This window comes from Pezoporus flaviventris, unplaced genomic scaffold (genome assembly GCF_033815535.1).
Source record: "Pezoporus flaviventris isolate CSIRO_AGI_PZ_B2104156 unplaced genomic scaffold, CSIRO_AGI_Pfla_v1 ptg000007l, whole genome shotgun sequence".
NCBI lineage: Eukaryota > Metazoa > Chordata > Aves > Psittaciformes > Psittacidae > Pezoporus > Pezoporus flaviventris.
The window spans coordinates 53,967,143-53,992,259 of NW_026892555.1; the positions used below are offsets into that span (position 1 = coordinate 53,967,143).

The 25,117-nt window shown below is 39.8% G+C and overlaps 1 protein-coding gene across 2 annotated transcripts; it reads left to right on the forward strand.

The window, feature by feature from the left end:
- The first annotated feature begins 10,229 nt into the window (after positions 1–10,229).
- SEH1L (SEH1 like nucleoporin) lies at positions 10,230–23,263 on the forward strand. 2 transcript variants are annotated; one of them, XM_061448846.1, is made up of 9 exons: positions 10,230–10,386; positions 12,466–12,516; positions 13,537–13,683; positions 15,089–15,300; positions 16,522–16,620; positions 17,629–17,769; positions 18,065–18,222; positions 18,767–18,917; positions 22,502–23,263. In XM_061448846.1, exons 1-9 carry the CDS (start codon positions 10,276–10,278, stop codon positions 22,689–22,691), a joined length of 1,260 nt encoding a protein of 419 aa, XP_061304830.1. In that variant the 5' UTR covers positions 10,230–10,275; the 3' UTR covers positions 22,692–23,263. The 2 variants fall into 2 exon arrangements, with proteins under 2 accessions (XP_061304830.1, XP_061304831.1); XM_061448847.1 differs by having other exon boundaries at positions 20,857–22,540.
- Positions 23,264–25,117: the final 1,854 nt, after the last annotated feature.

Here is a 25,117-nt window from a genome sequence, read left to right on the forward strand (position 1 = left end):
TCAACTGTGTGCAGTGTTAATATAAAATTTACACAGTTCTGTCACAACAAATGGAACAAATCCTGAATAATTTTGGAAAGGAGGTTCCAAAGAAATAATGCAATGATTACATTTTTAAATCATATATGCCTTTCAGGGTGACATTAAAACTTTCCTTTCTCTTTTATTTACCTCTCACTTTCCTGAGAGAGGATGCAGTTGGGAATGCTTTGTTCACACAGAGGAGTGTCTCATTAATAGTTTCAGTAATGAACTTGATTAATGAAATTTGTGCTGCAAGTTATTCACCCCTAGTTGCTCTAACTGGAAACTTATACACACAGCATTTTACACTATTGGTTTGTGAGCTGCATATATGTATACCTTTAAATCTGCTAAATGTTAGCACTTGGTAGATGTGGTGGAAATTAAGCTAGCTGGAATTACCAAATGCTGAAATATATTTTTCTCAATAATTTAAAAGTATTTCTGTAACAAGTAAGGCAGATACTTCTAATAATCATGCAGATGACTGCATGATTAACTCTTCAAACTTTACCTCTTTTAACGTTAGAATGCAGCATTATGGGGGAAAACCAGAAATAACTTTTTTTTTTGGCTAATCTTTGTAACTCAGGGGACAGTGGATAAGTAAAATCCATGGACAGAACACTTCTGTTCAGCATTTCATGCTTGTGTTTATACTCTGTACATAATTCTTGTGTATACAAACATCATCTCTCCCCACTGTCCTCCAACAGAGCATGGCAGTGTGCAGTGTATTCTCTTCGTACTTCAGACATCTCAAGGACGTATGCTCCAAAGTTACGCTTAGTACCTGGGGACAGTACATCAGCCACTCACCGAAAATGCGCAAATCTGAAGCAACTGTATTTCAGCTTGTTCAACAGGAGATAATTTTTTGTGACATGTTGGATAAGTTGTGTCAGTAGAAATTACGTCTGTGAGGCATTTTGTGTTGTTTCCTCCACCACACGGCATGTGAGTTGCCTTGGGCAGGAAGAAAGTGGTGGCAATTAGTGTCATTTATCTGACCTGAGTGCTCACTCTTCAGCAGCTGCAAATAAATTGTAATAGAGCTGTGTGGGAATGTTCAAAGTGCCCTTAATCCTAAGGCAGGATGCGAGCATACCTTAAAATACTCGAGTGCTCTTGGCAGTGTGTTCATACGGTGCATGCTGCCTTAGCTTTGGCCTGTGTTTGTTTTGACATGTGTCTAGGGGTTTCAGTTTAATAATCTGTCATAGCACAAACATCTCTTATTCCTGTAAGGCTGACTAACCATCCTAATTAGTACAAGTCTGCAGAAATGAGACTTAACAATATGCAGACTTGATCCTTGTTTTGCAACAGTGAAGTTCAGAAGTAATTCCATTGAAGATATTCTAACATAAACTATGACCATACAGTTTACGCAAGAACAATTTAAAATTATGTAAATACATTGCTGCATCTAATGATGTGTAATCTTTTCTCATAGCAATTCCAGTTAGAAATTTCTCCTTGCTATGATGCTGATCTAACTGGACCTCTGGGCTGAGGTGTGATGGATAAAGTGGTTAGTGACCAGTACGAAATCACAGTATGGCTTCTCTTTGAAGGGAGTGAGCCCATATAGCTAACTGTAAGGCAGCAATTTCATTAGTAAGAATTTCATTGGTGTGGAGAAGCCTTAACTGAGCACAAAACATTTCAGAATTTCCAGTGAATAGGAAATCAGCTTTTGTAATCACTTGTCTTCTAGAAGAACATGTCCTTATTATCTGGACATGTCCACAAATTGTTCCTTAGTTAAATTAAATCCATCTTGTTATGTCTGACAGTGATCTAAAAGGTGTATACAACACATGGCATTTGTAAGTAGGTGATTCCAAACATAGTCTACCCATGTGCCATGTGGAAATTTGGAATCTGAGAGAGAGACAGGGTCTATTCTACATCAGAAGAGATGAAAGTATCTTCTAATTGTTTGAAAACCTTGGCTATGCCCTTTCACATTACCCTGTCAACAATACTCCTTCAAGTCGGAAGTACAGCCACTTGCCAAAGCTGGGATTACTGTTAGCCCTGGAGCATGTTACAAATCGTGATTCCTTAAGTACTTACTTTTAGATACATGATAATGACCCCAGGGGTGATTCTTTTGCTGGAAGTCAGATGTATAAGGCTGTTTTTAGGGCTGGCCCTGTGTTTTGTTCAATTGATGTCCTTGTAGATGCAGAAGTATGTTAATGTCCTTGTATTGCTGCTTACATTTTTTTTTTTTTTCCAAATGAGTAATCCGTTGGGTTTCGGAAATATGTGGTTTTCCTAAAACATTAATTTCAAAAGCTATTTAGTAGCCTATTATAGCTAAACAGCATTTTAATGAAGCGTGTTTGTTACACTTACCGCCAACAAAAGTATTGATCATGTAACAAGAGTAATGAGCAAGTCACTTCCACAGTTAATACTGCAAAGATAACATCATAGTGCTGTGATTTTTCAGACTGCATCGTACTACCTCTGCTTTCTACCAGGCAAATGTTTAGATATTATGCCCTAATGTAAGTATTTATTCTTCTCTTTCCAAATGAAAAGAAACAGTCTTCTCAGCCTGTCTCCACAGTGGATCTCCTGTACTCCCTTTTCTTCACTTTCCACAGCTCCTATGGATTTTTTTTTTTGTACAGGCTCTGCCTACTACTGCTGCAAAACTCAGATTTTTCCTGTATGTGGAAAAGCCTTGAGTCAGTTCCAGTAACCAACCACTTACATTTTTCCAATCTATTAAGCAGATCACATAGAATTATATACTCACTGAAAAAAATGTGAAGAAGAAAAACTCCAAATAAAGGAAAAAACAGTCTAAAGATGTACCTATGGTAAATGAAATGAAGTCACATTCAGTATGGATGGCACCTTGATGTGTATGTGGCATCAACAGCACCCTGTGAGAAAGCACCCTGTGTTACATGGCCTGGCACTGCTTTCTGTGCCCTGCCACAGCTGCACCTGTGCCTCCAGTACCTCCTCAAAGCAGGAGGATTGCCATCTGCAGAGTGTCTCCATCCCACGTGTGAGAGCCTGGAGAGGAAAGGCTGTAAGATTTGCTCCTTCCCTCAGCAGCATCGCTCTCCCACCTTGTGAGCAGACTGGTGAAGGAAATGAGAGTTGGCTCATGTGTGGGGTCATTGCAAGAGAGGCTCTAAAAGGCAGAAGGGTACTCGCTGAAGGAGACGGACATGTCAGAGGGTCCTCCAGCCAGAGAGGGAAAGATGGGATAGTTCAGTGCTGAGCTTGCTTTTGCTTTGCAGTGCTTTTGCATGCAGCAGAACAGGCTTCAGGCCTTAGGAAGGGTACATTGTGTGGGGAGAAGTAGTGGGGTAAGGTCCTTCTTCAAACAGAGTTCACCAAACCCTGCCTGATCCCACTGTCCAAATGAGTAAACATTATTATGGTGTCTGGTGGTGCTGTGAAATCTTTTATTAAGGTAGTGAAAGATTTGTTTTATCACCCACTAGTAAAAGCATTACAGGCTTCCTTAGCTTGTAAACAAGCATAAATACCCAAATAGCTGTTCTGTAAGCAACAGCTTAATATTCAATTTGATATTGGATCATAATTGTAGTCTGCAAAAATGGTTCAACTGTCAATTTTGTCAGCAATGTATACGCCACCTCCTACTTCTGCTGTTTCTCTCCCTGCACACCAAAACACACAGAGGAAAGCCACCACTGCTAAGTTTAGACTTTTTTGTCTGTTCTTCCTGTGACAACTCTAGGGCCAGCTATTTTCCATTTTTACTCTTACAAGCCCTGTTTCTATTTCCCAACCTGAGTTCACCAGTTTAAAGATAGCTCAGATGTAGTCATACAATCTGAGATCAGCCTTCAACTGTGATGAAGCCAGTAGTATTCCCCTCCTAGCTGTCAATTATGTTGCTTGCCAGTTTGTCATACCAATTTTCCCTTGCATTTCCTTGCACCTTCATATGACTGAGAATAGTTTTCCATCTCTAAGCTACTTACTTCTGCAACACCACTTCTGTTTCCCTTTAACTCATCTTTGATGTGTTGCCAAAGCCATACATGATTATGGCTAGGTCGCTGTTTTGCTTGAATGGTATTTCTTGGGCTAATCAATTGTTATTTTGCTTACTTTGTCTTCCTGTAATCTTTTCTAATATGATGTGGTAGAATGTAATTTTATGCATATTTCTAATAGTCCTTTTCCAGGGAAACAGTAAATTTTAATTTCAGTCTGGGACATTCTACTGCTTTCCTACCAAAACAAATAATAACAGATTCTGAGTGGAAGTCTAATTGCAGCAGCAACAAAGCAGGATGACGTATAAAGAAAGATTTACCTTTCTGCTTTCTTTAAAGACCTGTAGGAGTTTTACTCTCAGTTGACTCATGTAAAAATCTGGGGACTTTAACTACCCTCATTTTTGCCCATGAAACCTAATTTTGCTACTAATTTCTTTCCATGATCTGCCAGTCATGCATGGGAAGTGATCCTCCTAATTTGACTTACCCTTCATAGCAATAACTGCTGGTATCTTTCACACACTGTCATGATTATGAGTGCTTTCCTCTGAAACATCCACCTTTAGATTCCTACTTTGTATGACACAGTATGTTACACATACAAGACCGCTTTGCTGGCTGCACACCTAACGCTTTCAAATGCTTTCTAATCATTAAGCTGAGAAACCTATTTAATGGCTGGCTTAACTAGATTTTTTTTTCTGAATCTAAGTGATCAATAACACCACTTTGTATTTCATCATGTATTTCATTTGTGCCTTCATCCAGGAATCTCAAAATAATAGATACTATTTTACTCCCTATTATGAAACGTTAGGAAGCCAGTTTTTAAGTTAAGGAAAACATGCTACAAGAAAGTGTATGAATTTCACTGGGTTGGGCAGGGCTTCCCTGTCAACAATAATATCCTTAAATGGTTATGAGGAATGGAACTTTTAACTATGCTGTTTGTTATTAGCACAGTCACCCATGATTACCTGTAACGGATCAGCTTCTGGTGCAGACAGGACAGAAGCATATGACAGAGATACCCATGTAAAACAGGCTTCCTCGGCTTCTGTCCTATGCCAATAGAAACATCCTTACTGCATATAGTTCATGACTTTCTTTTGGGCAGGTTTTTGTCTCTCCTAAAATCTGCCTCTACAGGCAAGAGCACCTTTTACTTGAAGAAGGTAGTCAAAAGGAAAAAAAGAAAGAACTAAACTGTGTTTTCTTTAAACCCAAGGCAGTGTCAGTTGTTTTCATATCGTATATCTCTACCCATGCTAATACAGTTAGTTACACTATCTTCCAGCAGAAGTAAATTAACTTATGTGGGTTTATACAGTCAGTTTGAGAACAAAAGTGGTCTACTGTGTTAAAAATTAAAACCTAACATTACTATAGATACTTCTCTTTCTTCTCCTATTCTGTTTCAATTTAATTTAATCTAGAGAGAATACCAAACTCAAACATTAGCAAATATATATCAAGATTGTAATAATTCTGGTCTAGACCTGGTCTAGCGAAATTTGTCCCTGCCTGCAGCAGGGGGTTGGAACTGGGTGATCTTTAAGGTCTTTTCCAACACAAACCATTCTGTGATTCTATGATTCAAAGATAATTCAGTATTGTCTTCCTCTGCATATGATCAAGCAAATAGTAAGATTAAAACACAACTGTCTTTTCCACCTCGTGCACATCATCACCATAAATTGAATGTTTTTCTCTACTGTTCAGCTCTGGCTGTAAGAGAAAGTCAGCAAGGTTAGCTAATATTTGAATCCTGATACACAGCTCAATAACTGGAAGCTGCAAATTTCCTGGGGTTTCCATGAATTCCAGTATGTTTCCCGTTACCTTGCTGCACAACATGGAATGTTCTGGTTACCGTCAGTAACAAAGGATTCTTACACCCACCACCACTTGCATCATCCTGTTGTGCACCAGCCCTGCTGCCCTCTGCGTTCTCTGGAAGCACAGCAGGGAGCTGCAGCACTTTCCAGTGCCTATCTTTCTAGGTTTGTTACACCATTCAGAGGGGAATGTATTGCTAGGCAGTAATCTTGAATTCATTCTTAATTTGATCTAGATTAAGGTAAAAAGCAACTGAAGTACTTATTCATGAAGTTAAAAGTAGGAAATAGAATAACAGAGGTTTATGTTCAACCTGAGAGAGGAAGTAGAAGAAAAACATTTATATTATGCATACTATTCACATTATTTCCACCTGATTTATATACTACCCTAGATGTCAGGACCTCTCTGGTCCTAGATATCTTATGCTCTTGTTACATCACTGGGAAATCCTTCTTTTTGATGCAGCATGTTAGCTTTTGTAGTCAGTTTCTTTAATAGCATTTGAAACCTTCCTGAAGAGGTCCAGTGAGACTCCATCTTATTCAACAAATGTTATTTACTTTTAATCCCAGAGATAATCTAGCTATTTGAAATTTAAATAAGCACAGTTTCATTTCTCAGAAGATATGCATGCCTCTCTGTCAGATCAGATGCCATCCCTTCCACTTGACTGAATATATAATGGCTGCTTGCCTTAATAAAGGATGTATCTTGTCCCCTCATCCCTTTGCTAATTTTAATGTTTCACTATGAAGCGTTCCTCCATTGAACCTTAGCTCTGTGTCAGTCTTTCCACTAACAAAAACCATCTGACACAAATGCCTACATGAGGTAAATGTTATTTATTTCTTTCTTGGGTTTTGACTGAAATCCGATGCTATGGTAAACTAACATTCTGGAAGATAATCCCCCACATATTTCCTCTATTTTTTTTAAGTAAGTGAAGAATTTGGACCCAGTTTCTAAATAAATCTAGCCTGACATGCCTGCATTGAATCTAGAGACTGAGGACGGGGGTAGATTGTATTTAAATTAACAAGTAATTGTATATGTGTATTTGTAGCTTACTGACCTTACTAACATGTATGAAAAAAAGTTTAGTCTGGCTTTGAAGTGTATGATTTTTGTTTTCTTTAAAAAAAACCCCAACATTTTAGGTCAAAACAAAAAAGGAGGGTTGGTGCCATATACAAATATTCATGTATTATTCAAATGAAACAGGTTGATGCCAATTATTTGTGAATCTGACAGTTTTGGTCTGCTCCAACTATGCTGATCCCACTGGCTGAAGAATTAAATGAAATTTATGCAGGTGAAAAATACGAATTCTCTATTTGTACCATAGTTGGTGTCTTGACAAAACCATTACAGTACTAAAAATTGCAAAAGAGTGGGTTTTTGACAGCTGAATCACTGACTGGAAACTATTCTTCTGGAAATATAAATATAATCAATGGTTTACTGTAAAAGACATTTCCCCAAAATAGCTAACAAAATGGACTGTTCAGAGACACTGCCATGAACTGAAGAACTTAGAAAACAGCTCTAATTTTTTCATTAGGCACTGTCTCTCCAGCTACTCGAATGAAGCAATAACTGAAGTTTCAGAGTAGGAATGTCTGCAATCCTGCTGAAAGAAACACGTAATCCCTCTCTAATTACAGCCCTGGAACTATCAGGAACAATCACTTTTGCTTGCTTCTCCTATTGTATTACTTAAATTTTAGCTATTGTTTAGAAAATACTGAAATTTCATCCTCAAAAGGGTGATTGGGGTGGGGGTGGTGATATATTACAGTACATTGACCATGGCCCTACAGCCCCCAGTGAGGTTCCCTCTAAAAAGGGGAATTGTGCAGTACCAGTTCATCGTCAGAAACAAGAAAACGTTACCCCCTTCCTTTCATCAGCTCCTCATTTTTAAATACTTTACAAATTTCCTGTGTTACAAACTCCAAACCAAATTCTCCACTAATATAAATACGCGAAACTTAGATCTCTTAACTTTCTTGACTTGCAAATTCCCCTCTTCAACTCCACGTCATATTTGCCATAAAGATTTAGCTCTCTAATACTATTTTTAAACTACCATTGGCCAGCTTGGATAAGCACATAAAACCAGCTACTAATCTTTCTGCTAAATCCTTCTGCATTTTCCATTCTCTGAAATTGAAAATATTTTTATTACAGTTGGGTAACAAAATGTTTTTCAATGTGTTAACTTTTCCTTACCAAGTATCATTAAAATAATTAAATCTAGCATCTCAAACTCACAGTGTCCTTTCAAATCCATGTTTGTTGTCATTTATCTCAATATAATACCATCAATTTATTGTCATTCCTCATCACATTTGGGTACCACTGTAATCTAATCTTAACATGAGGTCTACTGATGAAACGTGCATTAGTGTGTTAAGTGCTTGTATATTAAGTCAGCTTGCAGGTTATGCAGAAAACAGTGATCTCTCTGGCATGATCCCCTCCTAAGGGTTGTAGTTTACAGTTTGTACATAAATGCATCTCACACCCAAATTGCCAGGTTTATTCCGCAAGCGGGTAATGGTTTGTTTGTTGTCCCATGAAGTATTCAGACACATCTGAGCAAATTCTTTGCACCTAGTGGACAGAATTTGACTTTTTCTTTCCATGACCAAACGTGAACATTTTAAATGAGGTTGTGAGAATCAAAAGTCCTTCTGAAAACGGTAAAACTGCTAAAGGTGCAGGTATAAAAAATGTTCTTAAAAAGGCCTGAATCAGACTTGAGTCAAGAGAATTTGAATATATCTGATTTCAGGAAACTTTACTTTTTAATCACTTAATGTACTGTATGCAAACTGGATCACAGCTATAAGGCAGTGAAGGTGTCCTAATCACCTGAGCAAGTACTCTTTTGGGACTGAAATAAATGACCATTAAATACAAGTGCGTTTGCTGTTATTTATTACCACCATCATAATTTCATTATTATTATTCATTATATCAAATCTGCTAACTGCATTATGACCCTTTGGATTGTAGTGAATGAATTATTCAGTTTTTCTTTGTTAATATTTATCAGTTATCGCAATTAGCTTCAGAATAGTTGGTAAGTAGCATGGCTCACAGATGAAACATTCCCTAAAAACAGGACACTGGAGCAGTCTGGTGCTCAGTGATACAGTGAATGAATGGTAGCTAAAAGATACGAGCTCTGAGAGCTGCATGGTCCGCTCTTTCAGCTGATACTGCAGGATATAAACTGGAACAAGGGGTTCCCTGGAAGGGTGCAGGTGAGTGGTGAGAGGATTCAGCTGCTTTGGTTAATTTATTTTGTATGGCTCTCTGACGATACACAGGGCCAATAGCTCCTACCCAGACCTGAGCCACTTGTGTGTTTTAAGTTCTGCTTCCTCTGCTTCACAGCCTGCGGTGCTATGCAATACCCATCTTGTCTCAGGGCTTCCAGCCTGCCTTTGGATTCCTTCACTGGCTGCGTCGTGTATCACAGGCTTCATCCTCCCCATAAAACTTTGCAAACGCAGCCCTTGCACACCTCTCCTCGAGAAGTGTGTCTCGCGTTCTTTTGCACCAGCACATTCTGCAGGCTCACCTCCCGGTATTCATTAGTACAGTAAGGAACTAAATGAAGTAAATCATCCACTGCCACGTTGAATGTTTTCTCTGGCTGCTTATTGATTTGCATTACTACAGCAAGCTCCAACACTGTAGGTGAGGCAGTGAACAGAGACTTAACAGTACAGTTGCTCAGAGCAGCTCTGGCTGCCCCATCGCTGGCAGTGTTCGAGGCCAGGTTGGATGGGGCGTTGAGCAGCCTGCTTTAGTGGAAGGTGTCCGTGCCTGTGCCAGGGGGGTGGAACCGGATGAGCTTTAAGGACCCTCCCAACCCTAACCCTTCTGTGATTCTGTGGTAGCTGCCGAGAGGGCGGCAGCAGCAGAAAGGGCCAGGGGAGCGGGGGGGGGCGGCCCAGCGGACACGGTTAAAAGTGGAGCCGGTGCCAACAGACCCTGTGTCTTGGCGCCACCTGCTGGAGCGCCACGGCCGCCGCTGGTCCGCGGGCGGGGCCGAGCATCGCTCGGCAGGAGGCGCGGCGGTGGCCGGGCGCCCCCCCCCAACGCTGGGAGCCGTGGGGGAGCCCCGCCGCGGCCCCCGTCCCCGGGCGGGCAGCGTGGGCACCGCCTCAGCCTCTCGGCGGCAACGGCCGAGCGCGAGGACCCGCTCCACCCCTTCTCAGGGTGTGTGCGCGTGTGCGCGTGACCGAGCGCGCGCCCGGGGGTGGCAAAGAGCGCGCACGCGCGGGGCAGCGCGGCAGGCCGCGGCGGCTGCGCACGAGGCGGCGGTGGCAGTTGCCCCGCCCCGCTTCGCCGCGTGAGGCGGGCCGCGTCCGCGCGCTGCGGTGGGATGTTCGTGGCGCGCAGCATTGCCGCGGATCACCGCGACCTCATCCACGATGTCTCCTTCGACTTCCACGGGCGGCGCATGGCCACGTGCTCCAGCGACCAGAGCGTCAAAGTGAGCGGCGGCTGCCGCCGCGCGGGGCCGTGGCGGGTGTCGCGGCACGGCCGTGCGTGGCCTACCGGGGGCGGGGAGCGCAGGGATGGTGCTGCCAAGCTTGGGCGCAGCCTTTCCCTCGCGGCGGGCGCTGGCCTGCGGGCGGGAGGGGCCCGTACCGCCCCCCTCTCCGGACCCGGGGGGCAAAAGGCCGCGCTGTGCGCCGGCGTTCCGCCGTGGGAGCGGGCGGTCCCGCTGCGGTGTCATAGGGTGTCGGGCGGCTGTGGGACCGGGGCCAGTGCACCACGGTGCACGTTGTTTGTACGTGCGCGTATGGACAGGAGCGTGTAAACATACACGTTCCGTTCCGACTCGTTGCCGCAAGGGGGGCGGAACGCGCTCGGACTGTTGTGGCTGCAGCAGCGCGGCTTGTTTTGTCCGCTCAGCTGAAAGTCTGTGTTTATTTAAGGGCACTGAGGGAAGAAGCTGGAGTTTCATAATAAAGCGCTAGTAAGCCTTGTGACGGTGCCCTGGCAAATTAGGGGGACTATAAAATAGTGGGAACCTTCATTTTGTGTTCCTTCAGAGGGAAAACAAATAGTAAATGAGAGGTCAGTTGCTTTTCAAATTTTTTTGCACCTGGTAAAGAGATGGACAAACGTTCAGGAGTTACACGGTTAGCTTTGATCAGTGTAATTTGCAGAGAGCAGCCATGGTTTTTGTTAGACTGGGTGAGTGGCTGAGAAAATCGCTTTTCTACATAAAAGAGGGGAGATTCAGATTAGAAATTAGGAGGAAATTCTTCACAGTATGAGAGCGGTGAACCACTGACACAGGGTGCCCAGAGAAGCTGTGGGTGCCCCAATCCCTGGCAGTGTTCAGGCCAGGTTGGATGGGGCTTTGAGCAACCTGCTGTCGTGGAAGGTGTCCCTGCCCATGGCAGGGGGTTGGTACTGGATGATCTTTAAGGTCCCTTCCAACCCAAACATGCAATATTTGTCAAATGTATATCAGCCTTAAAAAAAAGCAAGCAGCCCCTTCTTCCTGACCACATACTAAAAAGCAGACAACAAACCACCACCAACACAACTGTCCCCCAGAAAGTAAGTCAAAACCTTGTAAGTCTTTGGTCTGGGCTAACTATGTAAAACTTGTGGCCTAAAAAGAATGTTCTTAAGAGGTGCCAAGAGGTAGGTAGAACACAAAAATTATGTTCTTTAGCAGTGTAAGGTTACCTTCCAACAGTATCCTTCATGAGACTGTGTTAAGAAGTTTAACACGAGTTTTACAACACTTGTAAGCAGCAGTGATATGTCTGGTGTAGGCCCCATTCTCACTAGGTGAGCCCTGCAGAAGAGGAGTTGGGGAGAAGTTACAGAGTTAGGCTGTGATGGCAACAGTCAAGGCTGTACTGCAGATCCAGACTGGCAAAAGTGAGGTGACTTGGTAATGTTATGTAGTGAGTGAGCAACACACAGCAGCGAATGCTGGGCTTCCAGAGGTGCCTTTCATCCGGTTACAGTCATGATTGCTGTCACAACTTCTCAGAAAACAATTTATGAAGAAGATAAAAGATGCATGGGAAATCAAGGGAAAGGGAGGTTAACTCGCCTGTGTGTGGTTACAAGTCAAGGCAGAAGTATTAGAAACAGACATGTGAACTGTTCCCCCTGAGTTTTCTTTTTGCTCTCTTGCTCTGCCTTTGGGGTGTTTGCCTGGAGCCACATCAGGGTTTCTGTGACCACGTCTCAATATGTACTGAGATGAGGACTGTTGTGCTCTAGAGAGAAACCAAGTAGTGTGCTCATGGAACAGAGGGAATGAAGTGCTGAGAATTGTCAGTTTGTCTTCTGTGACTAATGTATTCTTTAAAAAAGAGAGACTACGTACAGGAGTGCATTTTGGCAGCTGTGTGCCTCTTCTCCCTACCTGCTGTAGGGATATTTTCCAGGTTGAGTGCAGTTGTGTATGAGCCAGATAGAAATGTTCAGTGGTGTGTGTGTATACATATGTGTATGCGTATTTAATGGCTGCGTTTTGTGGTACTACTTAGTAAGCTTTATATACAGATTGTATGATTGTATTTTGATTTCTCAATAGGTCTGGGACAAAGGTGAAAATGGGGATTGGCACTGCACGGCCAGCTGGAAGGTTTGTATTTATACGATTTACACAGTTATAACCATAATCTCTCCTTGTTTTTTAAAGAAACAGGCTTAGTTTTTTCTGACTTGGAGAGTATAAATATTTTTCTTGTAGATCCTGTATTTCTCATGATAAAATACTTTTTCTCTGCTTTTATAAAACAATCCTAATGCCTCTCACGGTCTTATATTATTAGTACTTTGTTATGTTGGCAGACTTTGTTACCAACAACCATAGGCGTAACTGGTGTTTAAAGAGCAGGAAAACAGTACTTTGGGTTTTAATTGAATATTTGCTTTTTGCATATTGTAGGACTTAAAAAAAAATTAAAAAAGGACAGACAAAGAATAAAAAGGAAGAGGTCTGGCTATTATGTGTTACAACATCAGACCTTTCTGCCCAAAAAAACCCCAGCTTTCTGGGAGCTGTGTCATACAGAGACTCTATTTCATCAGGATAATTCAGCTTCTGAACTGTCCTTAGCCTTGTATTTAATAGGATCACAATACAGTAATCCCTGTTAATGGAAATGCAAGTGAAGCGTTTGAATTCCCCTTCTCTAAAAACAGGCATTAGGTTAATGGTGTGAAAGAGGAGGTTCATGTAAATAAAGGAGGAGATAAGTGATGTTCTGCGTATGCTTTGGAGAAATGCAGGCAAGCTAGAAGTGAGCATGGTAAAGGCTGAAAATTGGAAACAAAGCTGTACTACTCGTATCAAGAGAGAATCTTAGTTTGGAACTTAAGAGTTTGAAGGAGTAATAAGTAATGCCTTGAAATACACTTCTAATAATCCCTTTCTAACCATTAACTAATAACAACAAAACTTTGCAGTGCTTGTAGGAATAAACAAACGCCACAGCTGCTCTGTTAGCTTTGAACTTTACAAAAGAATGTGGGTATCAAAGGAATAGTCTTACTGCTTCCTAGGATTTACTTCTGCTTCTGCAGAAGGTCATAAAAAGACACGATCACTTGCACTAATACATAAAGTGTTTCCCTGTAATGTTTTGGTGTTATCTTGCAGACACATAGTGGATCTGTGTGGCGTGTGACGTGGGCCCATCCTGAATTTGGGCAGGTCCTGGCTTCCTGCTCTTTTGATAGAACAGCAGCTGTATGGGAAGAAATAGTGGGAGAGTCAAATGATAAACTCCGAGGCCAGAGTCACTGGGTGAGACTTTAATGCATTAATTACGGTTTCTATATGTTCTCATATAAACAGATTTATTATGCCTCATTGATTTATTTGCTTATTGTAACAGCTGAAGCTTTGCACTTGTTTAAATTCCAGAATTAAACAGAAGAGTGAACATGAAAGTTGTTCTAAATACCAAGTTACTTTCTGTTCCTGAAACAGGGAAAGCACGGGGCTCCTATCTCTTTATATAAAGCCTTGATGTTGCCAATGTTTTGTTACTTTGTGGCAGTATTCCAGTATAGAGTAACTATTTTTAAAACATTTGAGGAAGACCTTAAATGGCTGCATTCAAGCTAATTAGTGACACTACTATTGGCCTTCCTTCGTAAGATGTTCCCTGGTGAATAATATGCAGACATGAGTTTCCATCTACAGTAGCATTAAAGTTGTGGGGTATTTCTGCTGTGAGAAGAGCTCATTTGAAACTGTCTCACGCTGTTCTTTTTCATCTTTCAAATGATAGGTCAGGCCATGGGAGGAAATAGTTTGCTGGGAAGTGGATTTTCTGGGTAGCATTTCATCAAAGGAATTACAGATCTAAACAGGTTATTTTGCAGCTATTCTTCATGCATAATCTTGTATAACTCAGTACACTATTCCTGCCTCTGATGTTTTGGTTTAGGTTGCTAAAATACCTGCAGCTTTCTACCTTCTTCTAAAGTTTTCTAACATTAAAACACATAGTTGTGAAGTGTTGGGTTGTCGGGACCTTTGGCACCCAGTGGGGTATGAAGGTTGACTACCATGTGTACGAGGCAGTTGTGATACATAGTTTTCAGCTCAAACTCATGTTTGCTTGGCGGAAGAGACAGCTGGAAAAACGCATTTACAATTTTTTCCTCTTCAGCCCTGGCTAAACTTTCTATCAACTGTCTGCTGTATTTACCCATGCCCTTATCAGAAATACTTGTTTTGATACTTCTGTTGGACAGTACTTCATGGTAAACTTCAGCAGCACTGATAAAATTAGAAAGTGGTGCTCCTGCAGTTAATATAGTCACCAGTAAAAACGAACAGGACAGTTTCAAACTGCCTGTGGCCAATACTCTTATTTTATGCTTGTGTTATGTGGTTGTTGTGGTTTTTGGATTTTTTTCTTTCCTGAAGAACATAATCTGAACAACTTTCTGGTACCAGAACTTTGATACCATCGCAAGTATATCTCTTGATGCTTGAAACGGCATCGGTGCAATGATCTGTCATATCTCCAGTTCATTGGTGTATAAAAATATTTTGTTTTTGTTTAGTTCTTGGCGGAAGAAATAAGTGATCCTATGAAATGGTGGTGTCAGACTTTCATTAGCCTTCCTTAGGGAATAAATATTTGATGGGAATTTCTAGCATTTCCTTCAAGACTGTCTACCATTTTTTTCTGCAGGTAAAGAGGACCACTCTAGTAGACAGTAGGACATCTGTTACAGATGTGAAGTTTGCTCCCAAGCATATGGGTCTTATGTTAGCAACCTGTTCAGCAGATGGTGTTGTAAGGATTTATGAAGCTCCAGATGTGATGAATCTCAGTCAGTGGTCACTGCAGCATGAAATCTCATGTAAGCTAAGCTGCAGTTGTATTTCTTGGAATCCCTCAAGGTACGTCATTAAAACTGTAGGTTTTGCTTTGTGACTGTTTAAGCAGAAGATCCAAAGAGCTAGTCTTGAAATTTTGTAGAATTAATCATAAAACATGCATGGAGAAGTCTGAGCTTATATTACTTGGATCCGAAAGAAAGCTGCTAATGTTTATTTTAATAAAGCAAGTTTGTCAGAGCCAGAGAAGTATTACAAGAAATCCCCTGTGATCTGTGAGGAAATATTCCCAGCTTAATTATTTTTATCAAGTAATAAGATAGCATTCTTTATTTATCACACAAAACTTAAGTGGGATTTTCATAAGAGCAAGTGTTTATAATGGGACAATTCCTATCTCTTTCTTCCTTAATCAAGGCATTGCAATAGGTAATAATTTTGACAGCTCTAGTAAGGACATGCACCTTTGCCAGTGTGAGAGTACTAGGAACCACAAGAGTATTGCTGGCACAAATATAAAGCCTAAGAGTTGTTCTTTTAGTTCTATCCCCAGGGGCTCAATGATACACTTAACCTTCTTGAACAGAAAGGAATCACAGAGGAGTTTGGTTGGGTAGTCCCCACCCAGAAGAACAGGAATATGCAAAAGTTCTCCTTTGCTTTCCATCTCGCATTCTCCCCCAGCAGTAACAGGAAGGGAATAACCATTCAGGGCTGAACTGCTTTGGATTGTGTTTGTCCAGAGGCACTTAATGGCCTTCCCTGTAGACATAGTTGGCTGTGTCCTGCTGATGCAGTTATTCTTCTGTTCATTAGTAGTCACCTGTGCTGAGGGTTCAGAGTACAGGCTATCACTTTAGTGCATGGGAGGGACCTAAGAGTTGGTTTAAAAACTAGAGCTCATCTATATTTAGCTTTTATAATCTTCCAAAACTGTAATGAAATCCCAGAAAATCAGTCATTAAAAGTAGTGCAGAGAATTCAGTCTCTGCCATGAAACTTGTGACAAATACTTGGCTGCAGCTATGTATATAAAATCAGTTCTACCCTGGGAGCATCATTTTGAATTGCCAAATAATGTTCCTTTATGATTTTACCCTAGTGGGTGTATAAAATGGAACTACTCATGCTCCTTGTGATTTCCCTGTGTTGTGATTTATTTTTTTTGTTGTTGTAACTGTTCTGTTTTCTTTCTAGATAATATGTCTGAAATTTAAGAAAACTGGCTTGGGGTACTTTCTGTGGAATCATTTGTAAATATAACTATTTATTTTCACTTTTTAGTTCTCGAGCACATTCTCCAATGATAGCTGTAGGAAGTGATGACAACAGTCCAAATATATTGGCTAAGGTTCAAATTTATGAATATAACGAAAACACCAGGTATGCTAAATCACAGTGTATAACATTTGCATAATCTCAAAGTAGTTTGTAATATATGACCTTCTATTCTTGTCATTAGATGTGGAGTAGTAAATAATAATACCTTGATTCTGTCTCTGAGCCATTGGATGGGAGAGGGATACCTCAGAATGGTAACTGGTGTTAACAGATACTGATAATTTTGTCTTGTCTCAGTATTCTTTTCAGCATTTTAAAGGGAGAGTTGTTTCTACTTCTGCTAATTTATATGCTTAATTTTTCAGAAGGAATTAATAGGGCAAAGTTGAAATTTGCATTGTGTTGCACAAGGCCCTGTTTTATTCAAGGCAACCTTAAAATGCATATTTATACTGACATACTGTCTTGTGGATTTACTAGTGTTCTGTCATAGTTCAGTTTGTGCAGTTAGGAGTTCAGAACCAGGAAGGGTCAAGAAGTGTGTGCACAACCAATTTTGATTAAATGATGACGGAGAACTTGTGTTTCACTCAGGGTGATTGGTGTGGGAAAGGAGCCAAGGTGTTTTGTGCATTTGTGCCTGGCTTCAGACAATGTTCTCTGTGCATTAACGGTAAAAAAGAGTTCTTGTAATTTACCTGGTGGTAAATAAGAAAATGGAATACATGTTTACCGTACAGCGCAGGAGGCCAATAGTGGTCTGCTTACAAGTACAGAAAATACAGTAAGTTGAGATACGAATTCCCCTTAGATTTGTGAATGGAAGAATCTTTATTTCCCTTTGCCAGCTCTAGATAAAAAACTTCTTTCTACTGGAATCCTTGTTTTGTTGTATGATTTAGCATACTGTTTGTAGTTATTGTGTCTGATGTCTTCAATTTCTGAAGAAATCAGCGTGTAATTATTACTTAAATTTATTTTAAGAAAATGTTAGTTTTGCAAGTCTCATTATGTATACTAAGCCCTTTTTCCTTGTTTCACTCTGGTTTATATAATTTGCATTACTGGCAGTTTTCATGGCATTAAAGGTTCATTTCTTATGCTGTACAGGAAATACGCCAAAGCAGAAGCTCTGATGACAGTCACAGATCCTGTACATGATATTGCCTTTGCTCCAAATCTTGGAAGATCCTTCCACATCTTAGCTGTGGCAACCAAAGATGTCCGAATTTTCACACTAAAACCTCTAAGGTGAGTTCAAAAGGAAGATGGTTTGGTATGATGTGGTGCATACTATATAGTCTTCGTTAACAGTGTCTGTGAAGCAAAAGTAGTAATCTGTGCAGGATTGTGTTTTAGCAGCCTGATTTTTAAGATTACAAGATTGTGAGCAAGTCTATAATAGTGTCTGAATACCTCCTAACACTCCTAATTTAGTAACGATTGTAATATAAATCCCCTTGAAAGACATCCTCTTTTTGCCATCATGTTCAAGCCCCCATCTTTGAACTGTTGTGTGCAGAACTGTCACTTTTCTTTTAAACAGGAAAGAATTGACTTCATCTGGAGGATTAACAAAATTTGAAATTCATATTGTGGCCCAGTTTGATAATCATAACTCCCAGGTGTGGCGAGTGAGCTGGAATATTACAGGCACAGTGCTTGCTTCCTCTGGTGACGATGGCTGTGTCAGGCTCTGGAAGGGTAAGAACACTATCTGAAACACATGAGCTTTAATAGACTTGAAAAATTTTACTCCAAAATAATATTGTAGTAAAAGTTCATTCTAGATTTGTGAATGATAGCTTTTCATATTTCTAAATAACTTTCTGTGCTGGAACATCTGCATGATTTAGGCTGCTGTGAATTGTTGTTACTGTACCCTCATACTGTTTTACCAGATTAGAGCTATGTAAAGTTATAATTTCTAAAGTTACTGTATGTACTGCATTATTATCTTTGCTTGCTGCCAAACCCAGAAAACCTACATTCAGTCACGGTGTTCAGTCATACTGACTTTTTTCTGTTTAAATTTCCAAAAGCAACAGCAAACAACAGTGGCAGTTTCCTCATCAGTTCTCTTTTGTTTCTCAGTATTTTAAAAACGAAATTCATTCTTGCTACTGAACAAAACTGAGCTTGAAATCATGGGTAGGCAGAGAATGTCAGACAGCTGAAACATCATAGTTGTATCAAAAGCTGAGCTTCAGAAGAGAAACTAACAGTGTTTATGTATCTGCATTTGCAGCTAATTACATGGACAACTGGAAGTGTACTGGTATACTGAAAGGTAACGGGAGTCCAGTGAATGGTAGTTCTCAGCAGGGAATTTTTAATGCCTCTCTAGGTTCTGCCAATACAAGTCTACAGAATTCACTAAATGGATCATCTGCCAGCAGGTAGGTTCATTAGTAGGGAGAATGAATTTCCGCAAGTAGTTTCTGAATCTTCCTAATTTCATTTAGCTTTCATGTTTGTTTTACAATAGTTGTTTTTTTGGTTTTTTGTTTTTTTTCAAGTGCAATGTAATTTATATGAATACTTCTACAAGCTTTTCTGGTTTTGCTCTGTGATGGTGTCTGCTATGCCAGTGTTAAGAGGAAAACAAACAAAACTGTAAGCCATACTGAATCAAGGAGAAACTTCATCATACCACTGTGTGAGTTCCCTGTTGTTTCTGATAGGTGTTTAAAAGTGAAGCAGCCACCAGCAACAAATTCTGCTTTTCACTGGGATAATGTAGCAGAAAGGAAGGAGGAAAACATGGTTCTTCATGTAGGGTTTCAACAATCATATGCTAGTGTTGGTGTACTTGCATTTTTGCAGGTGTAACATCATAGAATAGGGTTGGAAAGGACCTTAAGATCATCAAGTTCCAACCCCCCTGCCATGGGCAGGGACACCTCACACTAAACCATGTCAGTTGATAAAAGTTTGGGGGGTGTTTTTTTTTTTTTCTTCCTCATGGCATTCTTATTGCAGATTAATTTGCTTTCTCGAGTTTACTCTGTAATAATTGCTGTTTAATAGGTAAATTGAACTGCCTCTTCTGAATACCATTTTAATTTGTTCACATCACAGTCTAAAAATACACTGAGCCCCGCATTTGTGTGGCGGAGTGTGTACATCAACTTTACAGGATGTGTCCTTGTGTAAGGACTAGATCTGGCCAAATTTCATAGCAGCAGCTTCCAAGTCTTGTGGCCAACTTTATTTACTTACATTTTTTTCCCAAAGCCTTGCAATAACCTGCATTACCATCCATATGCAGCTACTGATTGGGCTTTTTACAGTTTAAATTGCTGACCTGTTAGGTACTATGACAGTTTGCTTTTGGAGAGTAGAAGTCTTTGCCCCACCTCTTCCAGCAGTCAATCCTGAATGGCAGTTCTGGCTTCCAGATTCCTGGCTGCACTGAGCAGGGAAGGGTTTTCACATTTTCCCCACAAGATAAATGGGAGAGCAAGAGGTGGTAATGGGCTAAGTCTTTAGCAAGAAGGGAGGCAAAAAAATGCTGAAATGCAGTCCTGTCTTGGAAATGTGTCATCCAAACCTATGTAACTGTATTTCCTTGAGCTCCTACAGGGAGATACTGACTATTTTATACCTCTTTAACAGAGGGTGGGGTTTCACAGTCTCCTTACCTAAGACTGTGGTGCTTCCAGCAATGCTACCCTACCCTACCTACCCCACTGGCTGGTCTTCTCCTCTCCCTGGAGTTGGTAGTAAGCCTTTGTGAAACTGAAACTTCCAGTATTATTTTAGACTTCTTCTATTGCTCTTTATTTTGAAAGTGTTTGTTTTTTCTTTATTTTGTTTTCTTTGCTTTTTAATAGATAGTTCTCAGCTCCAATTTGGAATTAACGTTTTATTACAGAATTCAGTCTGTGGCTGCGGAATTTCAAAACATATGGTGTCTTGTCCTAGGATTGAGCCTTGCTGTAAAAATTACAGTTATATGTTTTCTTTTGTAATCACTTTGGCTTGAATTGCGTAAGCACAGTTGCTAACTTGTGGTTTAGTGTGTTAACACCTATAGTAAAGATTTCTGTGCTGACATTTGGCTAAATTGATACGCTACACAGAATTTATTTTGTCTGTGATTGTAAATATGTTTCAGTGTCTATATATTTAAACATTTAAACAAGCATAGGCAGAACTGGAAAACTGTAAAGTACAATCAACAAACTGGAGTTGTAATCAAAAGAGTTTCATAACAAATGATGTAGACTGTTGGAAAATAGCTCAGAAGGGCTGTATTGTTATGTTGATGTAATTGTGTGTCTAGATTTATGATACAATTTCCATTCTCCATTTGTATTATGTCCTTTTTAACAGAAAGCAGAGCTGATACCAAGCTAACTGGAGTAACTTTGGTGTTTTGCTGCTTGTTGCATGCACACAGGAATGGATACCGAACTCCTTTTTCCCCTCCCCAACGCCGTTTGACCTCTCCCAAGACACCAGCACCTGCTAACTACTAAATGCTATTCAGAAAGCCTTTTTAAAACACCTCGTGTACGTTTTTTGTACTAGGCTGTACAGTTTGATACTGTTGGAACTCCTGATAGAAAAATACATGGAGAGGCTTCTTGTTTGGAAAAAACCCCCACAGCCAAGCAACCCAAACCCAAACCTTCCATCTAAACTTTTTTTTTTTGAAGCTTGTCAAATTAAAAGGCTAGTTCATAACTAAAAAATCAGAATTTTTGTCCTTGATTGGGATGGGAGGAGGGAAGTAACTGTTAAAGTAATTTTTGTTAAAATTGTTTTGAGAAATAATCTGTTTTGCATTTCATAGTGTTTAGCATTTGATTAAGATTCCTAAACATGACAAGTTTGTAACTGCTATGTAATATATGCAACTGTTAGTTTGAAAGGATTAAGAAAATTGTGTTTTGACAACTGTACAGATGGTAGCTTTTAATAGTTTGGTATTGCTTCATTTGTACCTTAGTATGACTTCAAATAAATGTTCTATAAGTACTGTCATACTTTCTTTATCCTAAGAAAAGTACTCTTTCTGATATGTATTTGTACGTTCCTATGGTAGTAATTCCATGGAGTAACTGCAATTCTCTAAACATAGTATCCTAAAAACTGCAAACACTTGAGCCATACAAAGACTGAAACCAAAATGCAGCTTTTTGTGAATTGCCCCATAATTTCATTAATCATACAGCTATTCCTTTATGTAAGTCTGCAGAACTGTAAACAAGACAGAAAACATCTGTAGGTATGTGGTTATACTAAAATACACGAGTATTACGGGTAAGTTCTAATAAAAACAGCAGAAAAATGACATGAAATGGCATTCTTACATTCACCAAGAATCTGAAATTTCCTCTGAGGATTTTGCAGAATATGTAAATACATGCAAAGACTGTATCTCACTGAAAGCAGTTATTCTCTGTAAATGTATATTACAAAATTTAAAGTATTGTAAAAACAATGATGTTTTTACGTCTATCCAGAAGTGCTGTGAAGTTAATCTGAATTAGATCCATATGCAGAAAATGTACCTAGACAATATCTAATGTATACTTTGTGTCGCAAATGAAGCGTTACTAAAAGCTCTGTTACAAAATCACAAGAATTATGGGAGAATGAAAGCCTGTTCATAGCTGTGCTACACCATCCTTTTGATTTCCAAAGCAGTCTGTTCTGTATAAATGTATACTAGGGTTATTATTATGGTATTTTTTTTTCTATGAATTTCAGTGGGAAAAGACTGTATTATTTTCCTTTAAAGAGCAGTTTCCAGATTTGTCTTGTTTTGAATTACAAGCCTTGATTTCTGCTATTATGTTCTATTGGTTTTGGCATGGATATATACTAAAGCCTTTTGGTTTGGTTTTATTTTTTCCAGCATGTGTTCTCCCCTTTGGTTCTCCTTGTATTTACTACCTTTCTCTTTTTCTTGTTTTGTTTTTGTTTGTTTTGTTTTTGTTTTGGTGTTTTGTTCCTTTCTTAATTGTTTCAGGTATTTCTTTCCCCCTCTGGATTCCCCACGGGCTGGATCGAGATGGTCCAGTCATGCCCAGCTCCTTCCTCCTCCTCCTCTGATAGAGCACTCTTGCGATGCTGACACTGCCAACCTCCAGTATCCTCACCCTCGCAGACGATGTGTATCTCGGCCTCTTAATCTATTACCTGAGAATGAAGGGGTTTAACATGTTACTTTAAACTCTGGGCCTTATTCTGGTGTTTGTGAATGCTTGCATTTCTAGCTGCCTTCGTATTTCTTCTCATGTACAGAAAATTTAAAAAAACTTCGGGGCTTTGCGCATGTTTTGCAAACCAAACTACAATGTTTGGACCATGTTAGTTATGTATCAAAGAAACATTTTGATCTGTACCCTTTGAACTATGGCAACACATACAAACAGTATTAGCCATGAGCTATTTATGGAGTAGCTGACTTCATGTGCCTTTTTTTTTTCTTTGTCTTTTTTTTTTTTTAATCAGCTCAGTATGGGTTGATTTTTTTTTTTTTTTTCCTTTTTGTATATTGCACCAACAAATGTGAAATATATTCATAGATTCTCAAAATTAAACATGCCTTCAAGAAATTCTTGAGAACTAAAGGATGATAACTGGATCACCTCACAAAAGCAAAACCGTTCCTGTGTATACTGCAGCAAAATAATTTGGAGTGTTTGGTTACTTAAAAATTTTCCATCTTGCTGTATAAATATTTAAATTTTATAATTGTGATTGATTAATAAAGTTATTCTAAAAGGTCTTTATTAGCATGCTTTTTCTTGCAATAGGTTTTTTTGGTGTTTTTTTTTAACAGGCTTCTGATCAAGGAGATTTTTTGATTCAGATGCCTATTCTCATAGCTTTGCTGTCAGGAAGTCATCTGCCATTCTGTATATGGAGTTGCATATAACATTTTTCTGCCACAGGCTGTGCTCTGACTTTTCTCATGGGTGTGTTGAAGATGTGCAGGTACTACTACAGGAGTTGGATTTCAAATTACCTCATAATTTTTTTCCAGTGATTGAATAATTCACTTCGGACCAATATTGTGAAGAAATAGTACTAACTTAAAAAGATGCCTTTTTTTTATGTGTCAGCACAGGAGCTGCGAGTCAGCATGATGGCACTGCCTAAAGGTTTGGCTGCCACAAGACAAATGGGAGGATGAAACTGGACAGCAATTACATGGTATGGCTGGGGAGTAGCATTACTGTGCAGGCTGAAATTGCTGAGCTTGTTCAGCAGACTGTAGTGGGAGGAGGCATAAAGGTGGGCTCTCTGTAGCAGAAATCCAAAGTATATTGTATTTCAATGTGCTTCAACACACATTGGAACAGGTTGCCCAGAGAAGTTGGGGGTGCCCCATCCAAGGACAGGTTTTGTCTTAAACCTTTAAAAGGTCACTTCCTCCCTTCAACACAGCAATTGATCTTCTTACTGCACTCGTCCAGTAAAAAAAAAATGGTGTTCCTTCCTAAGCAACCACCAAGAAAAGCAAGGTGGCTGCTGTTTCACAATTGTAAAAGTTTGTGCTATGACACCCTACAGTGTCTGTTGGGTGTACCTCCATTACTGCAGTGTAACAAAAAAATAGGAAAATCTATTCAAAGACAATTTTTTACATATTCTTGATGTATATGCCAGATCAAAAAAAGGGAAAGATTCCTGCTTGCCTTTCTTCCCCCTCCTTTAAATTTGCTTTCGTTACTCCTTCGGAGCCCAGAATATAACCTATTATGATAATAAAAAGCTGCAAAAAGTTAGATTTAATGCATTTGTTTATAGTTCAGCACGGTCACATTATTTTCCTCTGTGCTGGACATGTATTATTATTATAAGATATCCTGACGAATTCCAGTCACACTTCTTAATAATGGAAACATTCTATTACAGTTCCAGTGAAAAGTCCCATTTCAACAGGCTGGCCAAGTAGCTTAACTTCAACAATTGAACTTAGGCTGGTTTTGTGGCTGATGCTTGCCATTCCCTTGCCTGCCATTTTTCATTGATGTCTCTCCAAACTAGGACTTGTCACTCCATACTCATCTGTTTCCTCAAACTCACACTTCCCTCTTGCTCCCATGACTCCAGATTGTGAACTGTACTGTGCAGGATCTGGGCCCTTGAACCATTAGAAGGGAGAGACTGTAGAAGGGCTTAGAAAGGGATGATTACAGCAGGTACTTGCAGTACTTTAAATTCATCTAGCATTCTGTAGGGCTGCTGTCCCTCTTCTGAAAGAAGATATGCATTATGCTGTATTTGTTACGTGTTCGGAGCATATCTCAGTCTGAAATTCCAGGACTACACATTTTTGGGTCTTATAGTAGCCAGGAGGTGGCTTTTCCTTTTTGGTGTGATTTTTGAAATTATTTTATTTTTTTATTTTGAACATATCTGAACACAGTATGAAGTTCTGTTGGTATCGAATGTGTGACTTTTCACTTTCATTTGAGGTTTATGCAATCTCCATACCAGGAATGCAGCTGTAGAAGTGAACTGTGAAAACGTTCTGGAGTAACACTGAATTTGATTCAGGTCTTTTGAAGTCATCATGTGCACATACACGTATGTTTGGAAGGCATCTTCTCATGCTCTACTTTAAACAGTACAT